Source organism: Thunnus maccoyii, chromosome 12, assembly GCF_910596095.1.
Source record: "Thunnus maccoyii chromosome 12, fThuMac1.1, whole genome shotgun sequence".
Classification (NCBI taxonomy): Eukaryota; Metazoa; Chordata; class Actinopteri; order Scombriformes; family Scombridae; genus Thunnus; species Thunnus maccoyii.
The window spans coordinates 32594421-32611601 of NC_056544.1; the positions used below are offsets into that span (position 1 = coordinate 32594421).

The 17181-nt window shown below is 38.7% G+C and overlaps 4 gene segments (V, D, J or C); all 4 read right to left on the reverse strand.

The window, feature by feature from the left end:
- Positions 1-7343: 7343 nt before the first annotated feature.
- LOC121909407 lies at positions 7344-8249 on the reverse strand (the record flags this gene model as incomplete). The annotated part of the segment is given in 2 exon segments: positions 7344-7672; positions 7963-8249. Coding segments are annotated over 2 exon segments (372 nt in total), but the record flags the coding sequence as incomplete, so codon positions are not given.
- Positions 8136-8726, reverse strand: LOC121908861. The segment is given in 3 exon segments: positions 8136-8155; positions 8400-8567; positions 8672-8726. Coding segments are annotated over 3 exon segments (243 nt in total).
- A 1000-nt stretch (positions 8727-9726) lies between these two features.
- LOC121908862 lies at positions 9727-10875 on the reverse strand. The segment is given in 3 exon segments: positions 9727-9730; positions 10339-10615; positions 10738-10875. Coding segments are annotated over 3 exon segments (336 nt in total).
- A 3382-nt stretch (positions 10876-14257) lies between these two features.
- LOC121908863 lies at positions 14258-16845 on the reverse strand (the record flags this gene model as incomplete). The annotated part of the segment is given in 4 exon segments: positions 14258-14373; positions 15607-15613; positions 15969-16267; positions 16559-16845. Coding segments are annotated over 4 exon segments (465 nt in total), but the record flags the coding sequence as incomplete, so codon positions are not given.
- Between the last annotated feature and the right edge of the window lie 336 nt (positions 16846-17181).

Consider the following 17181-nt stretch of genomic DNA (forward strand, 5'->3'; position numbering starts at 1 on the left):
TGTAGTTACTGGCTTCAAGGCGGTCTCCAGATTTAAAAACAGGCGTGACAACGGCACATTTCCAGTCATCAGGAAAGGAGCTGTGTTTAAAAGACAAGTTAATTAAATGAGCAATAGGGGGAGTTAAAATACCTTTGTGTGATTTGACAAACGTGGTGTCAAATTGGAAAGCATCTCTATATTTAAAGCTTTATAAGGAGCTGATGATTTTGTTTACCTGTAACTCATTAGTTTCTACCAGCTCGAAAACCTGACCTGTAGCATCTATAGGAACAATATCCAGTTTCCTTGAAGATGATCTTCAATTAACTTTCCCTGTACTTTGAGTTTAAAATTTTGTGTCCGTCCTTGTGAGATCATTGATGTTTTTCCAGATCAATTTACTGTTGCCTTTTGCCTCATTCAAAATATTGAGATAAAAACGAGATTTAGCTTCTCTTAGCTCTTGGATAACTTTGTTCCTTAAACCTTTATAAATCAGCATGTCGGTGTCTCTTCTAGTTTTAATTGCCGTCCTTAGTGCAGCATCTCTAGATTTCATTAGTTTCCACATATTTTCATTAAACCAGGGTAAATTGTTTTTATTTTTAGATTTTATCTGTATCCTCACATTGAATATTTCCCTCACAGAGTTGATTCTGTGAGTAAAAGTATCACAGCCTGTCTAATGGAAACAACTCATGATAAAAACTGACAGTATGAAACAAACATTCTCATATTTTCATTACATTCACTTTTTAACCCGACGAGTAACTTCAGGTTTTTGTTCAACACACAGTTTTATGTCACTTTATGTTTGATGGTGTCTTGTGTTTGAAGCATCATCCAGCTGGTTTGTCATTGATGTGGATTTGCTGCTCATGTGAATCCTCCCACAGTGTTTCATTAGCAGCTGTAACCACAGTGACTCTGATAAAACAGGAATTAGCAGAATCCATCTGATATGAAGCTGTGGTTTGAATACCACTTCCCTCCTCTTTGAAGAGTAGTCAGATATCTGTGTTCAGGTTTTTGTACAGCCTCTTCTACACTTTCTATCACTGTGGGCTGCAGAGCACAGTAGTAGAGAGCTGTGTCTGCCAGGGTTAGACTCTGTATGGTCAGCTCAGTTGATGTATATGATGTTGTGGATTCATATCGTTTATTAGGAATATATTCATCAGTAAAGTCTCTTGCTCCTTTCTTGAGTATAAACTTAGGTGCCTGAAGGTCAGAATGATGTTTGTACCAGTAAAGGTAAACATAAGTTTCAGTTGTCTCATAGGTACATGTGAGTGTGACAGATTCTCCTTCTCTTCTACTGACTTCATCTCGTACAGGAGAGATTGTGTCTCCAGCTATTAGTCCTGGAAAAAGTAGAGAAAATGAAGCCATTAGACTAACATTGTTCATGAGGCTGAGAGGAGAAGACAGTGGAAAATGTCAACTGTACAGTGTTACTCTGTGGACACAAACTGATCAACTGTTCATTTGACTGATTTCTATAGAAATCATCTTCCAAGGTGTTACCTAGTGAAGGAAACATGTTGTATTAAAGTTCTGTTCCAGAGTCAAATATCCATCATTTGGAAAATATCACACAATGACAAAAACATACGTACCTACAAGAGCTGAAAACAGTAAAATGACAGCCAGTGTTTCCATGGTTACACAAGTGAAATGCTGTAAGTGAATGTTGAGTTTGAATAAGTGTTGAGTGGTTTTGTGAGTTGTGTTTGGTCTGATGTTCACAGCTGGAATCAAACAGCTCTCTGCCATGCAGCCACCTCTGCAGTCAGTAGGAGGAGACTCATATGTCAAATGACATTCATTTGTAAAACTCTTCATCACAACTGTGTCTCATGAGGGAAAAGAATCTAGACTGTTTGATAAGAAACCACTGAAGTTTAACAGTGTGTGACTCCCTCTAGTGGATGTTGTGGAGTATTCTGTTGTCTTTGCTCCAAAGGTTTTTGTACAGAGTTTTGGTGTTTCCTGTCACTGTGGGCTGCAGAGGACAGTAGTACACAGCAGAGTCAGACAGCTGCAGCTTCTGGATCTTCAGAGGAACTGATGGTTTGATGATTGTAGCATTAAATCTTTCTCTCACAAACTCAGGAGCATTATCTCCTGTTCCAAAGGTATCTCGTCGCAAAATATACTTTGGAAGATCATTTACTTCTTGTTTGTACCAGAACAAATATGCATTAAGAGCACTGGTCTCAAATGTACAAGGAAGTGTAACTGTGTCTCCTTCAGCAGCAATGACATCTCCTGTTGGCTGGGTCACACTGTCTTGTCCTTTACACTCTGGGGAAGAACAGAACATGCAGAGGAAGAGATGAATGAATAAAGATGACTGATTAAAGGAGAACAATCAGCAGGTTCGTTTCTGAATTTACTTCCACAAAATCATCCAGCTATGAAAAACAGATATCTGGTTAATACATCAGGTAAAATGAGACTTTCATCTCTGTTCTAACACTCACCTATAAAGTGAGATAAAAGTATAAAGAGGTAAAGCAACATGTCTTTGGAGTTGTTGAAACCAAACAGACAGCAGATGATCAATGTTCTTCCACTGCAGTAGAATGAAGAAACTAAACAGCCTCTCTGCTGCACAGCCCTTCTCCTCAGCATCAAGCTGATTGGGATTTTACTTCCTCAAACATTTCTGCTCTGCAGACAGAAATAATCTCATTGGTTGAGTTGAACCTCAGAGGGCGGGGCCAGGAAATCACCTCTATAGGTTGTTGAACCATCAATGACATCATGAACTTCATCACAGTTTGTGTTTGAAGCCTCATCCAGCTGGTTTGTCATTGATGTGGATTTGCTGCTCAAGTGAATCCTCCCACAGTGTTTATTCAGGCTCTGACTGTAAAATTGACCATCAGACTTTTCACAGACTTTGTTCTGCTGCAACAAATACTTCACACATATCCTCAAGTTTATCTGATCAGCATGTACCATCTATCTGCTCACCAGACAGGATTCCAGTCCATGCAACCGAAAGATCTCATAGACCATTTTAAAATCTAATTCAACAAATCTCAGTCTCTTATAAGACCTCATATGCATCCCTGCATCCAGTAGCTGTTACCAACCACTTACAGATCAAAGCAAGACAGTAAATCTGCAAATAGCACTTTTAAATATCAGGTCCCTCAGCAGTCAAACCTTTTAAATGAATGATCTTATTGTAGAGCCTCAGTTTGACTGTCTATTTTCAACTGAAACCTGGCTAAACACAGATGCTCTTAATGAAATTTAACCTGCAAACTTATAATTTCTCCTACTCCATTAGACAAGGGAAGAGGGGCGGAGGGACAGCCGCCATATGTATCGATGCTCTGAGGCTGAGGGATGTTTCTTTAGATGTTTTTAGTTCATTTGAGTACCATGCTGTCATACTGAAATGTCTTTTTGCAGCTATTGTCTGTAGACCACCAAAGCATTGCCCAAATGTCTTGTCTGATCTCTCTGAGCTCTTATCTATCATCAGCTCTAACTATGACAATATAATCATCATTGCTGACTCTAATTTACACACTGACAATAACACAGACAAGAAGGCTTCTGACTTTTCACATCTATTGGAAGATCTGAGCTTCATACAACATGTCAATGAACCAACTCACAGCTGTGGTCAAATCTTAGACCTTGACAACCAAAGTGACAAACGTGCATCTGAATTCCTTGATCTTATCAGTACTTTTGACTGTATTCAGCATGTCTCTGGCTCTACTCACCAACATGGTCATACTCTTGACCTAATTATTATTTATGACATTAATCCAGTAAATCTACAGTCCTTAAACAAGCATGTTTCTGACTTTGCAGCTATCCTTTTTAACATCCCATTAGTGCCTATGGTTTCTAACACTAGAGGCCCTCGTTATTTTAGACCCATCACGCCACAAACCTGTGAGAATTTCTGCAATAACCATCATGCTTCACAGCAGCTTGACCCTTTAGATTATTCCTCCTCTGTAGAGGAGCTGGTTTCTAAATATTAGCAACGTTGTGCTACTACACTGGACACTGTAGCACCTGTATAATTGTCCAAAGCCCTATTTTGACAAAACCATCTCCATGGTTTAATGAGTGTGTCCAGAACATTAGAAGGGCATGTAAACGTGCTGAACGGAAATGGAAAGTTTCCAAATTAAGACACGATTTTAATGCCATGAAAGAGCTTTTAAAAGAATTTAATTACACTGTAAAGGACAAAAGATCAAAATTCTTCCCTCATCTTATTGCTGCAAATCCCCAACGAGTTACTTTTTAGTACCATTAACTCCCAATTCCATAGAAGTCTCCTCAATTGAAAGGTGTGAGAGTTTTCATTTGTTTTTTGTCAATAAAGTTTTCAACATTAGAGCCCAAATCATACCATTTCTGCTTATTTTGCCACACTGTGAAGTGCATCAGTTTTTTAATTCTTTAAGTTAGATTTACTGAGGATAATCAATGGCATGAAATCTTCCACCTCTCCCTCTGATGTTTTACCCACTAGATTTTTAAAGGAGTTTTCTGCCTTTTTATCGTCAAATATTTTAGCAATTTTTAACAAATCTATGTCTTCAGGGATTGTGCCTCCGATTTTTAAATCCGCTGTTTTTCACCCCCTTCTCAAAAAATCAAATCTTGACACCACTAATCTGAATAATTTTAGATCTATATCCAAATGACCCTTTCTCACCAAGGTGCTGGAGAAAGTGGTTTACTCTCAGCTTATTTCTTTTATGAATGACCACTCTCTCTTTGACAAATTTCAGGCTGGTTTTCACACTCATCATAGCACAGAAACTGCACTTTTAAAGTAAGTTTTAAATGACATTAGAATGAATTTGGATGCTGGCTGCTGTACTGTTCTGGTACTTTTAGATCTTTCTGCAGCATTTGACACAGTCGATCATGGAATATTAATTAATCAACTAGAAAACTGCATCGGCGTGACTGGTACTGCTCTAGACTGGTTTAAGTCTTATTTGACAACAGAACATTCTCAGTTTCAATTGGAAATGTCTCTTCCAAATCCTCAATTATCAGCTGCGGCGTTCCTCAAGGATCAGTTCTTGGCCCTTTACTGTTTTCCATTTACATGATACCACTGGGTCAAGTCATTCACAACTCCAATATTTCCTTCCATTTTCATGCAGACGATACACAGATATATCTATCCATAAATCCATCAGACATTACCTCACTTACCTCACTCACAACGTGTCTTGCAAGTATTAGATCTTGGATGTCCAATAATTTCTTAATGCTCAATAATAACAAAACTGAAGTGATGGTGTTTGGGCCCAGAGCACACAGGGACTCTATAAGCAAGACCTTAGTTTCCCAGGGTTTGCAGTGCACCCATGAGGCCAGAAATCTGGGTGTAATCTTTGATTCAGACTTGAATTTTTCTAAACATTTTACCAAAATCACCAAATCAGCTATCACTCAAATCAGGAACATTGCAAAGATTAGATCTTTTCTTTCTTTCAGTGATGCTGAAATACTCATTCATGCTTTTGTCTCTAGTCAGTTAGATTACTGCAACTCCTTATTTGCTGGACTGCCCCTAAAATCAATCAACCACCTACAGCTTGTACAGAATACTGCGGCTAGGGTTCTTACAAGAGCTAGAAAATATGATCACATTTCCCCTGTTCTCGCCTCATTGCACTGGTTACCTGTGGTTTTTAGAATTGATTTTAAAATTTTACTGCTTGTTTTTAAATCTCTGAACAGCCTAGCCCCGTCTTATATCACTGACCTTCATCCCTTGCACCCCAGCTTGTTCTCTAAGATCTGTGGACCAGCTGTTGCTCTCAGTCCCCAGGGCAAAGCTTGAGACGGGGTAGAAGGGCATTTGCTGTTAGAGCTCCCCAATTGTGGAATAACCGTCCTCTGGAAATCACACAAGCTACCTCAGTGTCCTCTTTTAAAACTCTTTTAAAAACTCATTTTTATATAAGTGCATTTAATTAGAGTTTTTTTGGTTTTTTTTATTTGTTTATTTGGTCCTTTGTTTCCATTTCTTACTGTCTTTTAGCTTTTTGATATGTAATTGCATTGTGTATTTTGTTTTATGTCTGTGAAGCACTTTATAACCTTGTTTTTGAAAAGTGCTATATAAATAAAGTTTATTATTATTGTTATTATTATTTGTTTTTTTCATTTAATATTTTTTGTCTCTGAAATGGTGTCTTGTGTTTGAAGCATCATCCAGCTGGTTTGTCATTGATGTGGATTTGCTGCTCATGTGAATCCTCCCACAGTGTTTCATTAGCAGCTGTAACCACAGTGACTCTGATAAAACAGGAATTAGCAGAATCCATCTGATATGAAGCTGTGGTTTGAATACCACTTCCCTCCTCTTTGAAGAGTAGTCAGATATCTGTGTTCAGGTTTTTGTACAGCCTCTTCTACACTTTCTATCACTGTGTGTCTAGAGCACAATAGTAGAGAGCTGTGTCTGCCAGGGTTAGACTCTGTATGGTCAGCTCAGTTGTTGTAGCTGATGTTTTGGATTTATATCGTTTATCAGGAATATATTCACCACCACTCCATGATCTTGCTCCTTTCCCGAGTATAAACTGAGGTGCCTGAAGATCAGAATGATGTTTGTACCAGTAAAGGTTAACACCAGTCTCGGTTGTCTCATAGGTACATGTGAGTGTGACAGATTCTCCTTCTCTTCCACTGACTTCATCTTGTTCAGGAGAGATTATGTCTCCAGCTATTAGTCCTGGAAAAAGTAGAGAAAATGAAGCCATTAGACTAACATTGTTCATGAGGCTGAGAGGAGAAGACAGTGGAAAATGTCAACTGTACAGTGTTACTCTGTGGACACAAACTGATCAACTGTTCATTTGACTGATTTCTATAGAAATCATCTTCCAAGGTGTTACACCTAGTGAAGGAAACATGTCGTATTAAAGTTCTGTTCCAGAGTCAAATATCCATCATTTGGAAAATATCACACAATGACAAAAACATACGTACCTACAAGAGCTGAAAACAGTGAAATGACAGCCAGTGTTTCCATGGTTACACAAGTGAAATGCTGTAAGTGAATGTTGAGTTTGACTAAGTGTTGAGTGGTTTTGTGAGTTGTGTTTGGTCTGATGTTCACAGCTGGAATCAAACAGCTCTCTGCCATGCAGCCACCTCTGCAGTCAGTAGGAGGAGACTCATATGTCAAATGACATTCATTTGTAAAACTCTTCATCACAACTGTGTCTCATGAGGGAAAAGAATCTAGATTGTTTGACAAGAAACCACTGAAGTTTAACAGTGTGTGACTCCCTCTAGTGGATGTTGTGGAGTATTCTGTTGTCTTTGCTCCAAAGGTTTTTGTACAGAGTTTTGGTGTTTCCTGTCACTGTGGGCTGCAGAGCACAGTAGTACACAGCAGAGTCAGACAGCTGCAGCTTCTGGATCTTCAGAGGAGCTGATGGATTGTTCACTGTAGCATCAAATCTGTTTTTCTGGAACTCTGCAGCATTATCTCCTCCACCAGAGATGTAACGCCGCAGCATATACTTTGGAAAATCATTTACTTCTTGTTTGTACCAGAACAAAGTGGAATCTGTTCTAGTGGTCTCAAATGTACAATCAAGTGTAACTGTGTCTCCTTCAGCAGCAATGACATCTCCTGTTGGCTGGGTCACGCTGTCTTGTCCTTTACACTCTGGGGAAGAACAGAACATGCAGAGGAAGAGATGAATCAATAAAGATGATTGATTAAAGGAGAACAATCAGCAGCTTTAAAGAGTTACCTAGCAGACACTGAGACATCTAGAATAGTCTGTTTCTACTGACTGCTGTCTGTCAGACTGAACCACATCTTTTTTTCTAAAAAAGTTATAAATGGAGGCAGAAATAACCTGTTTCCTTTATGATGGACATTAAAAGCACTTATAGATCAGTTGTGTGTTAAAAACTGTTGAGAAAGGAAACACATTCTGCTTTCTGTCTTACCAAAGAAAAGAGCAGCAAGAATAATCCACAGCCAATGTTCCATCTCTACAACAAGGTTTAAATCAACAGGAGAAACTATCTGATGTTCAACATTCAGTCTGAGAATTGTTCTCTTCACAGCAGCAGTTATTATTGACAGAATGGTTGAACACAGTGCAGAAGTAGTGCACCGCCTACTTGATAATGTGGCCCTCTAGTGGAGGTAAAAAGTTCAGTACAACAGTGTGGAAAAAAGGCTTCCAGCAGCTTGTCAGTGTGTCAGCTTGTGTTTTTGTACAGAGACTGTGGGTTTGCTGTCACTGTGGGCCTCACAGCACAGTAGTACAGAGCAGAGTCTGTCACTGCAGCAAAGGAGATCTGCAGATCCATTTGGGTTTTATCTTCACTCACTTTAAAAGACAGTCTAGGTACTGCAGCTGATATTGAATCTCCTGAACCGAAATGGGAAATGAGGAACTCTGGCGGTTTTGCTGGATATTGTCGATACCAGAAGAAATAATCATTGCTATCAGCTTGTTTGGAGTAGTTGTAGGACAGAGTAACAGTGCTGCCTTCTAAACTGTTCTCTTCATTGTTGACTGGAGTGAGTTCTTGACAGCTGACACCTAAAGGAAGAGATAACTCTGTTATAACATGTTAAAGTCACGATCAAGGAATCACATTCAGACAAAAGTGGAATTGAATTTTTTTCATGCAGAAACTTTCATACCTGTCAGAATGACTAGAAACAGTAAAGAAAATACATAATAGTCCAATGCCAGCATGTTGAATGAAGGTAATGTTTGTGGTTTGTGTATTGAACTCTGCTGAATATGGAAGTTCGTCTCTCTTCTATAGTTCAGTAACAGCTTAGCTCCTCCCTGAATCTCTCCGTCTCCTCTTAGATCTGTATTTTCACTTCTCTCAGTTACTCTTCCTCTACCTTCAACTCTGGAAACTCTGATGCTGCAGTCACCATCATATAAATCATGTTTCACTCATGTTGGATACAAAAAGTGATTTTACATTTAAATAATTTCAGTTTATAACAGAAATATATTTTTCACATCATCACTTCATCCTCAGTAACAGTTCAGTCAGGAGACTTGTACTAAATGACAGTTTTCATTAGAGATTAAATAGATAAAGGAAATAGGTGTATGAGGTAGTAATTATTTAGTAATTATGAGGAAACCTATCTGATTAAATTATAAATCACTCAGAGGAAAAATGATATTAGTTTTCTTTGAGTATAGCCATTTAATATTTTATGCATGATGAGAATAAATGTAAAATATGGATAAGAAGCCATCATGGCATCATTCTGTTAACTCTTGAATGTCACTCTGCCTGTTGGAGATAAAGTTTATTGTCTGTAGCGTCCACATCACACATTTGCTTCAACAAGAGAAACACAGATTGAATTTATACGCCGTCACTGAGGAACACCGTCAAAATGCAGAGAATTGCCTCATGTTTTTATAAAAGTAATCAGTGATCATTATGTGTCTTATTTGTCCTCTGGGCCAAAACCTTCAGGTTGTGTGAACCAGTTTCAGTTTGAAGGATAAACAACAGAGAGAGAGAGAGAGAGAGAGAGAGAGAGAGAGAGAGGACACCTATGGTGGATGTTCAACCCAAACTGTGAGTTTCCCAAAGATTCCTGCTCACAGTTAACAGACTGTTAGCATGATTTTATATCAGCTGGAAGAGGGAAATGTTTTTTTAGTGACCCCTTTATACAGGGAGTTCCAGACATGTAGCTGTGATTATTTAAAGGATGGATCACCTTTTCAGGGTTTACAAAAACACAAAGGACCTGATGTTATGCTCCTACAGTAGAGACAAAATTGTTACATCATTGTACAACTGAAGTCAGCTGATAATGAAAGGAAAGCTCAGCATCAGATATTATACACAGACTATGAGCAATATGCTTCACATTAATGGACAGCTGAACAAGCTTTGATTTCAACTTGTTGACAGAATTTTCACAAGTTGAAGGATCTCAGTTCTAGAATCACTGAACTGTAGGAAAGTCTGAAACAGCAGCACTTAACATGTAATACACCAGCTGCCATAATGACTGTATTTTAATGTAATATACCATCAAGTTTTATCAGTAAAACGACTGAAATTATTGTTTTAAACCACAAATCTTAACCCAAAGGAAATGTGTAAAATGAAAATGAGAGGACCTCAGGTTGAACCCTGTAGTACACCACAATAACTCTAGACTGTTTGAAAACAAACCACTGAAGTTTAACAGTGTGTGACTCCCTCTAGTGGATGTTGTGGAGTATTCTGTTGTCTTTGCTCCAAAGGTTTTTGTACAGAGTTTTGGTGTTTCCTGTCACTGTGGGCTGCAGAGCACAGTAGTACACAGCAGAGTCAGACATTGCAGCAGAGGAGATCTGCAGTTTGACTCCACGCTTGTCTTCAAACAGATCAGTAAAGAATCTTGTTTCTGACTTCAGAGAATCTGCTGGTCTTGGTTTGTTCAGTCCTGAGATGTACATGAGGAACTCTGGTGGTTTTCCTGGATATTGTCGATACCAGAAGAAATGATCATTGCCAGCAGCTTGTTTGGAGTAGTTGTAGGACAGAGTAACAGTGCTGCCTTCTAGACTGTTCTCTTCATTGTTGACTGGAGTGAGTTCTTGACAGCTGACACCTAAAGGAAGAGATAACTCTGTTATAACATGTTGTCAAAGACTCATAACATGAATACATACAACTTCATGCTCAGTTTTCAATCAAACATCAACAGAAGTAAATATGAAGTGTGTCACCTACCTGTTAGTGTGATCAGAAACAAAGTTGAAAACAGACTTAATTGCATTGACACCATCTTGAAGATAAGAAGAAACTGTCTGTGTTGTTTAGTATGAAACACCACAGTGAAAGTTTGTGTCTTTCTGTACTTCAGTGACAGTTTTGCTCCTCCCTTAATCTCCTCCTCCCTGCTCTCACAGCTCAGAGAGTGACTGCACCAGAGATGGGCTCCTGAATACATCTCAAACTTGGACCTACAAAGTGGGACATTTTGCAAAATAACCTTCAAATAATCTTCAGAAGATACTCTACAGAAGAGGTAACAAAATTAATTAACAGTAGAGGAAATATCATCTTTAGATATATTTTTAAATCAAAACAGCTAGCTAGCTGTCAACTGCTACCTGCTACTGTTACCTACATTCCAAAGGAGAAACTGCACTCAGGAAGCTAACAGAAGAGTTATTTTGTGAAGAAGAGAAAGAGACAAGAAGAGAAATTAAGGGGTCCTTGTTGGTGGTATTCTCTCTCTCCATGAACTGTTGTATCATCATTGAATAAGCAAGTTAAAGAAGTTTTTAAACATCCAGCTTCTCATAGAGTCCAGGCAATCCTTTAAATCAGACAGTTTGCTGAAATTGCCACATCTGAGGGAAATGTACAGCTGTTTGTCGTCTGCATAAAAGTGAAAAGATATGTTAAAACAGTAGTATATGAATAGAAAATAAGATAGGACCAATAACAGACTCTTGAGGCACTCCATAACTCAAGACAGCAGCATCAGACATATCATTAGCAACCATCACAAATAATTGTTTATTTGATAAATATGATATAAACCAGCTTAAATCAGAAACAGATGGGCCAACCCACCGTTGTAGCCTGTCACTGAGGACTCCATGATCCACTGTATCGAAATCTGAGCTAAGATCCAACAACTCAAAATATTTTTTGAAATAAAAGGTCATTTTGAGCTAGACCTGAAATGATTGCATACAGTTGGATCCAGATCAGGTTTGTTAAGCAGACACTGCACACTAGTTAACTTAAACAGTTAAGAAGCATTAATCATGGCCAATAACCAAAGACCTACAGTGGCTACAACCTGTTTCAGAAATGTACTGTAACTTGTAGTGAAATTCTTCAAGAAATTCATAATGTAGTACCATGTTAATAGACAGTGATATGTAGCACAAGAAGCTAACGAAGCTCTGTTAACAGAATAGCGTTCTCGCACATGCTCAGTAGTCAGTGACCATATCTCATTCACACTCGTAGTTCAAACAGTGGAGGCAGCAGACACCCTTGTTGAATGTCTAATGGAAACAGCTCATTATAAAAACTGACAGTATGAAACAAACATTCTCATATTTTCATTACATTCACTTTTTAACCCGACGAGTAACTTCAGGTTTTTGTTCAACACACAGTTTTATGTCACTTTATGTTTGATGGTGTCTTGTGTTTGAAGCATCATCCAGCTGGTTTGTCATTGATGTGGATTTGCTGCTCATGTGAATCCTCCCACAGTGTTTCATTAGCAGCTGTAACCACAGTGACTCTGATAAAACAGGAATTAGCAGAATCCATCTGATATGAAGCTGTGGTTTGAATACCACTTCCCTCCTCTTTGAAGAGTAGTCAGATATCTGTGTTCAGGTTTTTGTACAGCCTCTTCTACACTTTCTATCACTGTGGGTCTCACAGCACAGTAGTAGAGAGCTGTGTCTGCCAGGGTTAGACTCTGTATGGTCAGCTCAGTTGATGTATCTGTTGTTTAGGATTTATATCGTTTATCAGGAATATGATCATAAGCACTGTATGATTTTGCTCCTTTCCAGAGTATAAACTGAGGTGCCTGAAGGTCAGAATGATGTTTGTACCAGTAAAGGTAAATATTTTTATAACTTGTCTCATAGGTACATGTGAGTGTGACAGATTCTCCTTCTCTTCCACTGACTTTATCTCGTACAGGAGAGATTGTGTCTCCAGCTATTAGTCCTGGAAAAAGTAGAGAAAATGAAGCCATTAGACTAACATTGTTCATGAGGCTGAGAGGAGAAGACAGTGGAAAATGTCAACTGTACAGTGTTACTCTGTGGACACAAACTGATCAACTGTTCATTAGACTGATTTCTATAGAAATCATCTTCCAAGGTGTTACCTAGTGAAGGAAACATGTTGTATTAAAGTTCTGTTCCAGAGTCAAATATCCATCATTTGGAAAATATCACACAATGACAAAAACATACGTACCTACAAGAGCTGAAAACAGTGAAATGACAGCCAGTGTTTCCATGGTTACACAAGTGAAATGCTGTAAGTCAATGTTGAGTTTGAATAAGTGTTGAGTGGTTTTGTGAGTTGTGTTTGGTCTGATGTTCACAGCTGGAATCAAACAGCTCTCTGCCATGCAGCCACCTCTGCAGTCAGTAGGAGGAGACTCATATGTCAAATGACATTCATTTGTAAAACTCTTCATCACAACTGTGTCTCATGAGGGAAAAGAATCTAGACTGTTTGATAAGAAAGCACTGAAGTTTAACAGTGTGTGACTCCCTCTAGTGGATGTTGTGGAGTATTCTGTTGTCTTTGCTCCAAAGGTTTTTGTACAGAGTTTTGGTGTTTCCTGTCACTGTGGGCTGCAGAGCACAGTAGTACACAGCAGAGTCAGACACTGCAGCAGAGGAGATCTGCAGAGGAACTGATGTCCCGTTAACTGTAGCATCAAATCTATTCTTCTCAAACTCAGCAGCATTATGTCCAGCTCCATAATTATCACGTCGCAGTATAAACTTTGGGGAATCATTTACTTCTTGTTTGTACCAGAACAAATAGGGAGTTACACTGCTCTTATATTGACAGCCAAGTGTAACCGTGTCTCCTTCAGCAGCAATGACATCTCCTGTTGGCTGGGTCACGCTGTCTTGTCCTTTACACTCTGGGGAAGAACAGAACATGCAGAGGAAGAGATGAATCAATAAAGATGATTGATTAAAGGAGAACAATCAGCAGCTTTAAAGAGTTACCTAGCAGACACTGACATATCTAGAATAGTCTGTTTTTTACTGACTGCAGTCTGTCAGACTGAACCACATCTTTTTTTCTAAAAAGGTTGTAAATGGCAGCAGAAATTACCTGTTTCCATTATGATGGACATTAAAAGCACTTATAGCTCAGTTCTGTGTTAAAAACTGTTGAGAAAGGAAACACATTCTGCTTTCTGTCTTACCAAAGAAAAGAGCAGCAAGAATAATCCACAGCCAATGTTCCATCTCTACAACAAGGTTTAAATCAACAGGAGAAACTATCTGATGTTCAACATTCAGTCTGAGAATTGTTCTCTTCACAGCAGCAGTTATTATTGACAGAATGGTTGAACACAGTGCAGAAGTAGTGCACCGCCTACTTGATAATGTGGCCCTCTAGTGGAGGTAAAAAGTTCAGTACAACAGTGTGGAAAAAAGGCTTCCAGCAGCTTGTCAGTGTGTCAGCTTGTGTTTTTGTACAGAGACTGTGGGTTTGCTGTCACTGTGGGCCTCACAGCACAGTAGTACAGAGCAGAGTCTGTCACTGCAGCAGAGGAGATCTGCAGATGGATTTTATCTTCACTCACATTAAAAGACAGTCTAAGTACTGCAGCTGATATTGGATCCCCTGAACCGAAATGGGAAATAAGGAACTCTGGTCGTTTTCCTGGATATTGTCGATACCAGAAGAAATAATCATCAGCTGCAGCTGCTTTGGAGTATTTGTAGGACAGAGTAACAGTGCTGCCTTCTAAACTGTACTCTTCATTGTTGACTGGAGTGAGTTCTTGACAGCTGACACCTAAAGGAAGAGATAACTCTGTTATAACATGTGAAATTCTCAATAAATTAATTACATTTCAAAAACATTAAATTATTTAATGGTTAAATCTAACATACCTGCTAAAATGCAGAGAAACAGCAATATAAATACAGAGCTATTCAATGCCAGCATGTTGAATGAAGGTAATGTTTGTGGTTTGTGTATTGAACTCTGCTGAATATGGAAGTTCGTCTCTCTTCTATAGTTCAGTAACAGCTTAGCTCCTCCCTGAATCTCTTAGATCTGTATTTTCGCTTCTCTCAGTTACAGAAAGGTAGCCACGATGATTTAAAGGATGGATCGCATTTTCAGGGTTTACAAACTCAAGAAGGATCTAATCTATGTTCCTAAAGTTGATACAACATTTATTTGTCTCGTTATAACATAAGTCAGCTGAAAAGCTTGAAGGAAACCTCAGCATCAAATATTCCATGCAGCCCATGAGCAGTATGCTTAACAATAATGGACACCTTAGCAGGTTTGAGTTAAACCAGTCGAAAGAATTTTAACGGCAAGTTAAAGGATCTCTTTTCTAGAATCACTCAAATGCTGTTGTTCCACACTTTGCTGTAAGTAACTAAATATATCAGATTCTATAGTTACCAATTCAAAGACAACACATGAACTGAAATTGAGAGGACCTAGGATTGAACCCTGTGGTACACCAGAAATATTGTGACCCGAGAAATCAATTCTATTCTATTATAAAATGAAGAATAAATAGATTCAATACCAGAGTCTGAAGTTACACAGTTCATGGAGATGATGGATTCAAGTTGTTTTATCTCTCAATAGTAGAGTTCAAATTAAGAAGGATCAGCAAAACCTAAAAGTTGTTGTTTCAAATAACTGAATATTTCATTTAGCATCTTATATTCAAGAATATATTCAGGAATTCTGCTGATGTTCTGATCCAGAACAGCTCATAAGAGGATTGAAAACTTGTTTTGTTTTAAACACCACAGTGAAAGTTTGTGTCTTTTCTGTCCTTCAGACATAGTTTTGTTCCTCAATAAATCCCTTCCTACCTCACCTCACAGCTCAACTAAAGGGAACATATTGGACTTGGAGTCATGTTTAACAGACAGCATCTCTGAGCTGATAAATATTATCTATGAATCATTTTGTACTGTAATACTTGGTGATTGTAACTGATATATTGCACCATACTGCCAATTCATGCTTTTCTCTTGTGTTAATAAATCTATTCAGACTCTATACCTGTATTATAATTTGTCTGTTGTTTTTATCACCACTACAAGAAATCCAGACTGTTTGATAAGAAACCACTGAAGTTTAACAGTGTGTGACTCCCTCTAGTGGATGTTGTGGAGTATTCTGTTGTCTTTGCTCCAAAGGTTTTTGTACAGAGTTTTGGTGTTTCCTGTCACTGTGGGCTGCAGAGCACAGTAGTACACAGCAGAGTCAGACAGCTGCAGCTTCTGGATCTTCAGAGGAACTGATGTTTTGTTCAATGTAGCATCAAATCTGTCTTTCTGGAACTCTGCAGCATTATCTCCTCCTCCAGACATGTAACGCCGCAGCATAAACTTTGGGAAATCATTTACTTCTTGTTTGTACCAGAATAAGTATGAATTTGTGTCACTGGTCTTAAATGTACAGCCAAGTGTAACTGTGTCTCCTTCAGCAGCAATGACATCTCCTGTTGGCTGGGTCACGCTGTCTTGTCCTTTACACTCTGGGGAAGAACAGAACATGCAGAGGAAGAGATGAATCAATAAAGATGATTGATTAAAGGAGAACAATCAGCAGCTTTAAAGAGTTACCTAGCAGACACTGAGACATCTAGAATAGTCTGTTTTTTACTGACTGCTGTCTGTCAGACTGAACCACATCTTGTTTTCTAAAAAAGTTGTAAATGGCAGCAGGAATTACCTGTTCCCTCTATGATGGACATTAAAAGCACTTATAGCTCAGTTCTGTGTTAAAAACTGTTGAGAAAGGAAACACATTCTGCTTTCTGTCTTACCAAAGAAAAGAGCAGCAAGAATAATCCACAGCCAATGTTCCATCTCTACAACAAGGTTTAAATCAACAGGAGAAACTATCTGATGTTCAACATTCAGTCTGAGAATTGTTCTCTTCACAGCAGCAGTTATTATTGACAGAATGGTTGAACACAGTGCAGAAGTAGTGCACCGTCTACTTGATGATGTGGCCCTCTAGTGGAGGTAAAAAGTTCAGTACAACAGTGTGGAAAAAAGGCTTCCAGCAGCTTGTCAGTGTGTCAGCTTGTGTTTTTGTACAGAGACTGTGGGTTTGCTGTCACTGTGGGCCTCACAGCACAGTAGTACAGAGCAGAGTCTGTCACTGCAGCAGAGGAGATCTGCAGATGGATTTGTTTGTCTTTCACTGTAATCTCCAGTCCAGAAATTAGAGCATTTAATATCTTTCCAGTTCCTAAATGATAGATGATGAATTCTGGTGTTTTTCCTGGATATTGTCGATACCAGAAGAAATTATCATTGCTATCAGCTTGTTTGGAGTATTTGTAGGACAGAGTAACAGTGCTGCCTTCTAAACTGTTCTCTTCATTGTTGACTGGAGTGAGTTCTTGACAGCTGACACCTAAAGGAAGAGATAACTCTGTTA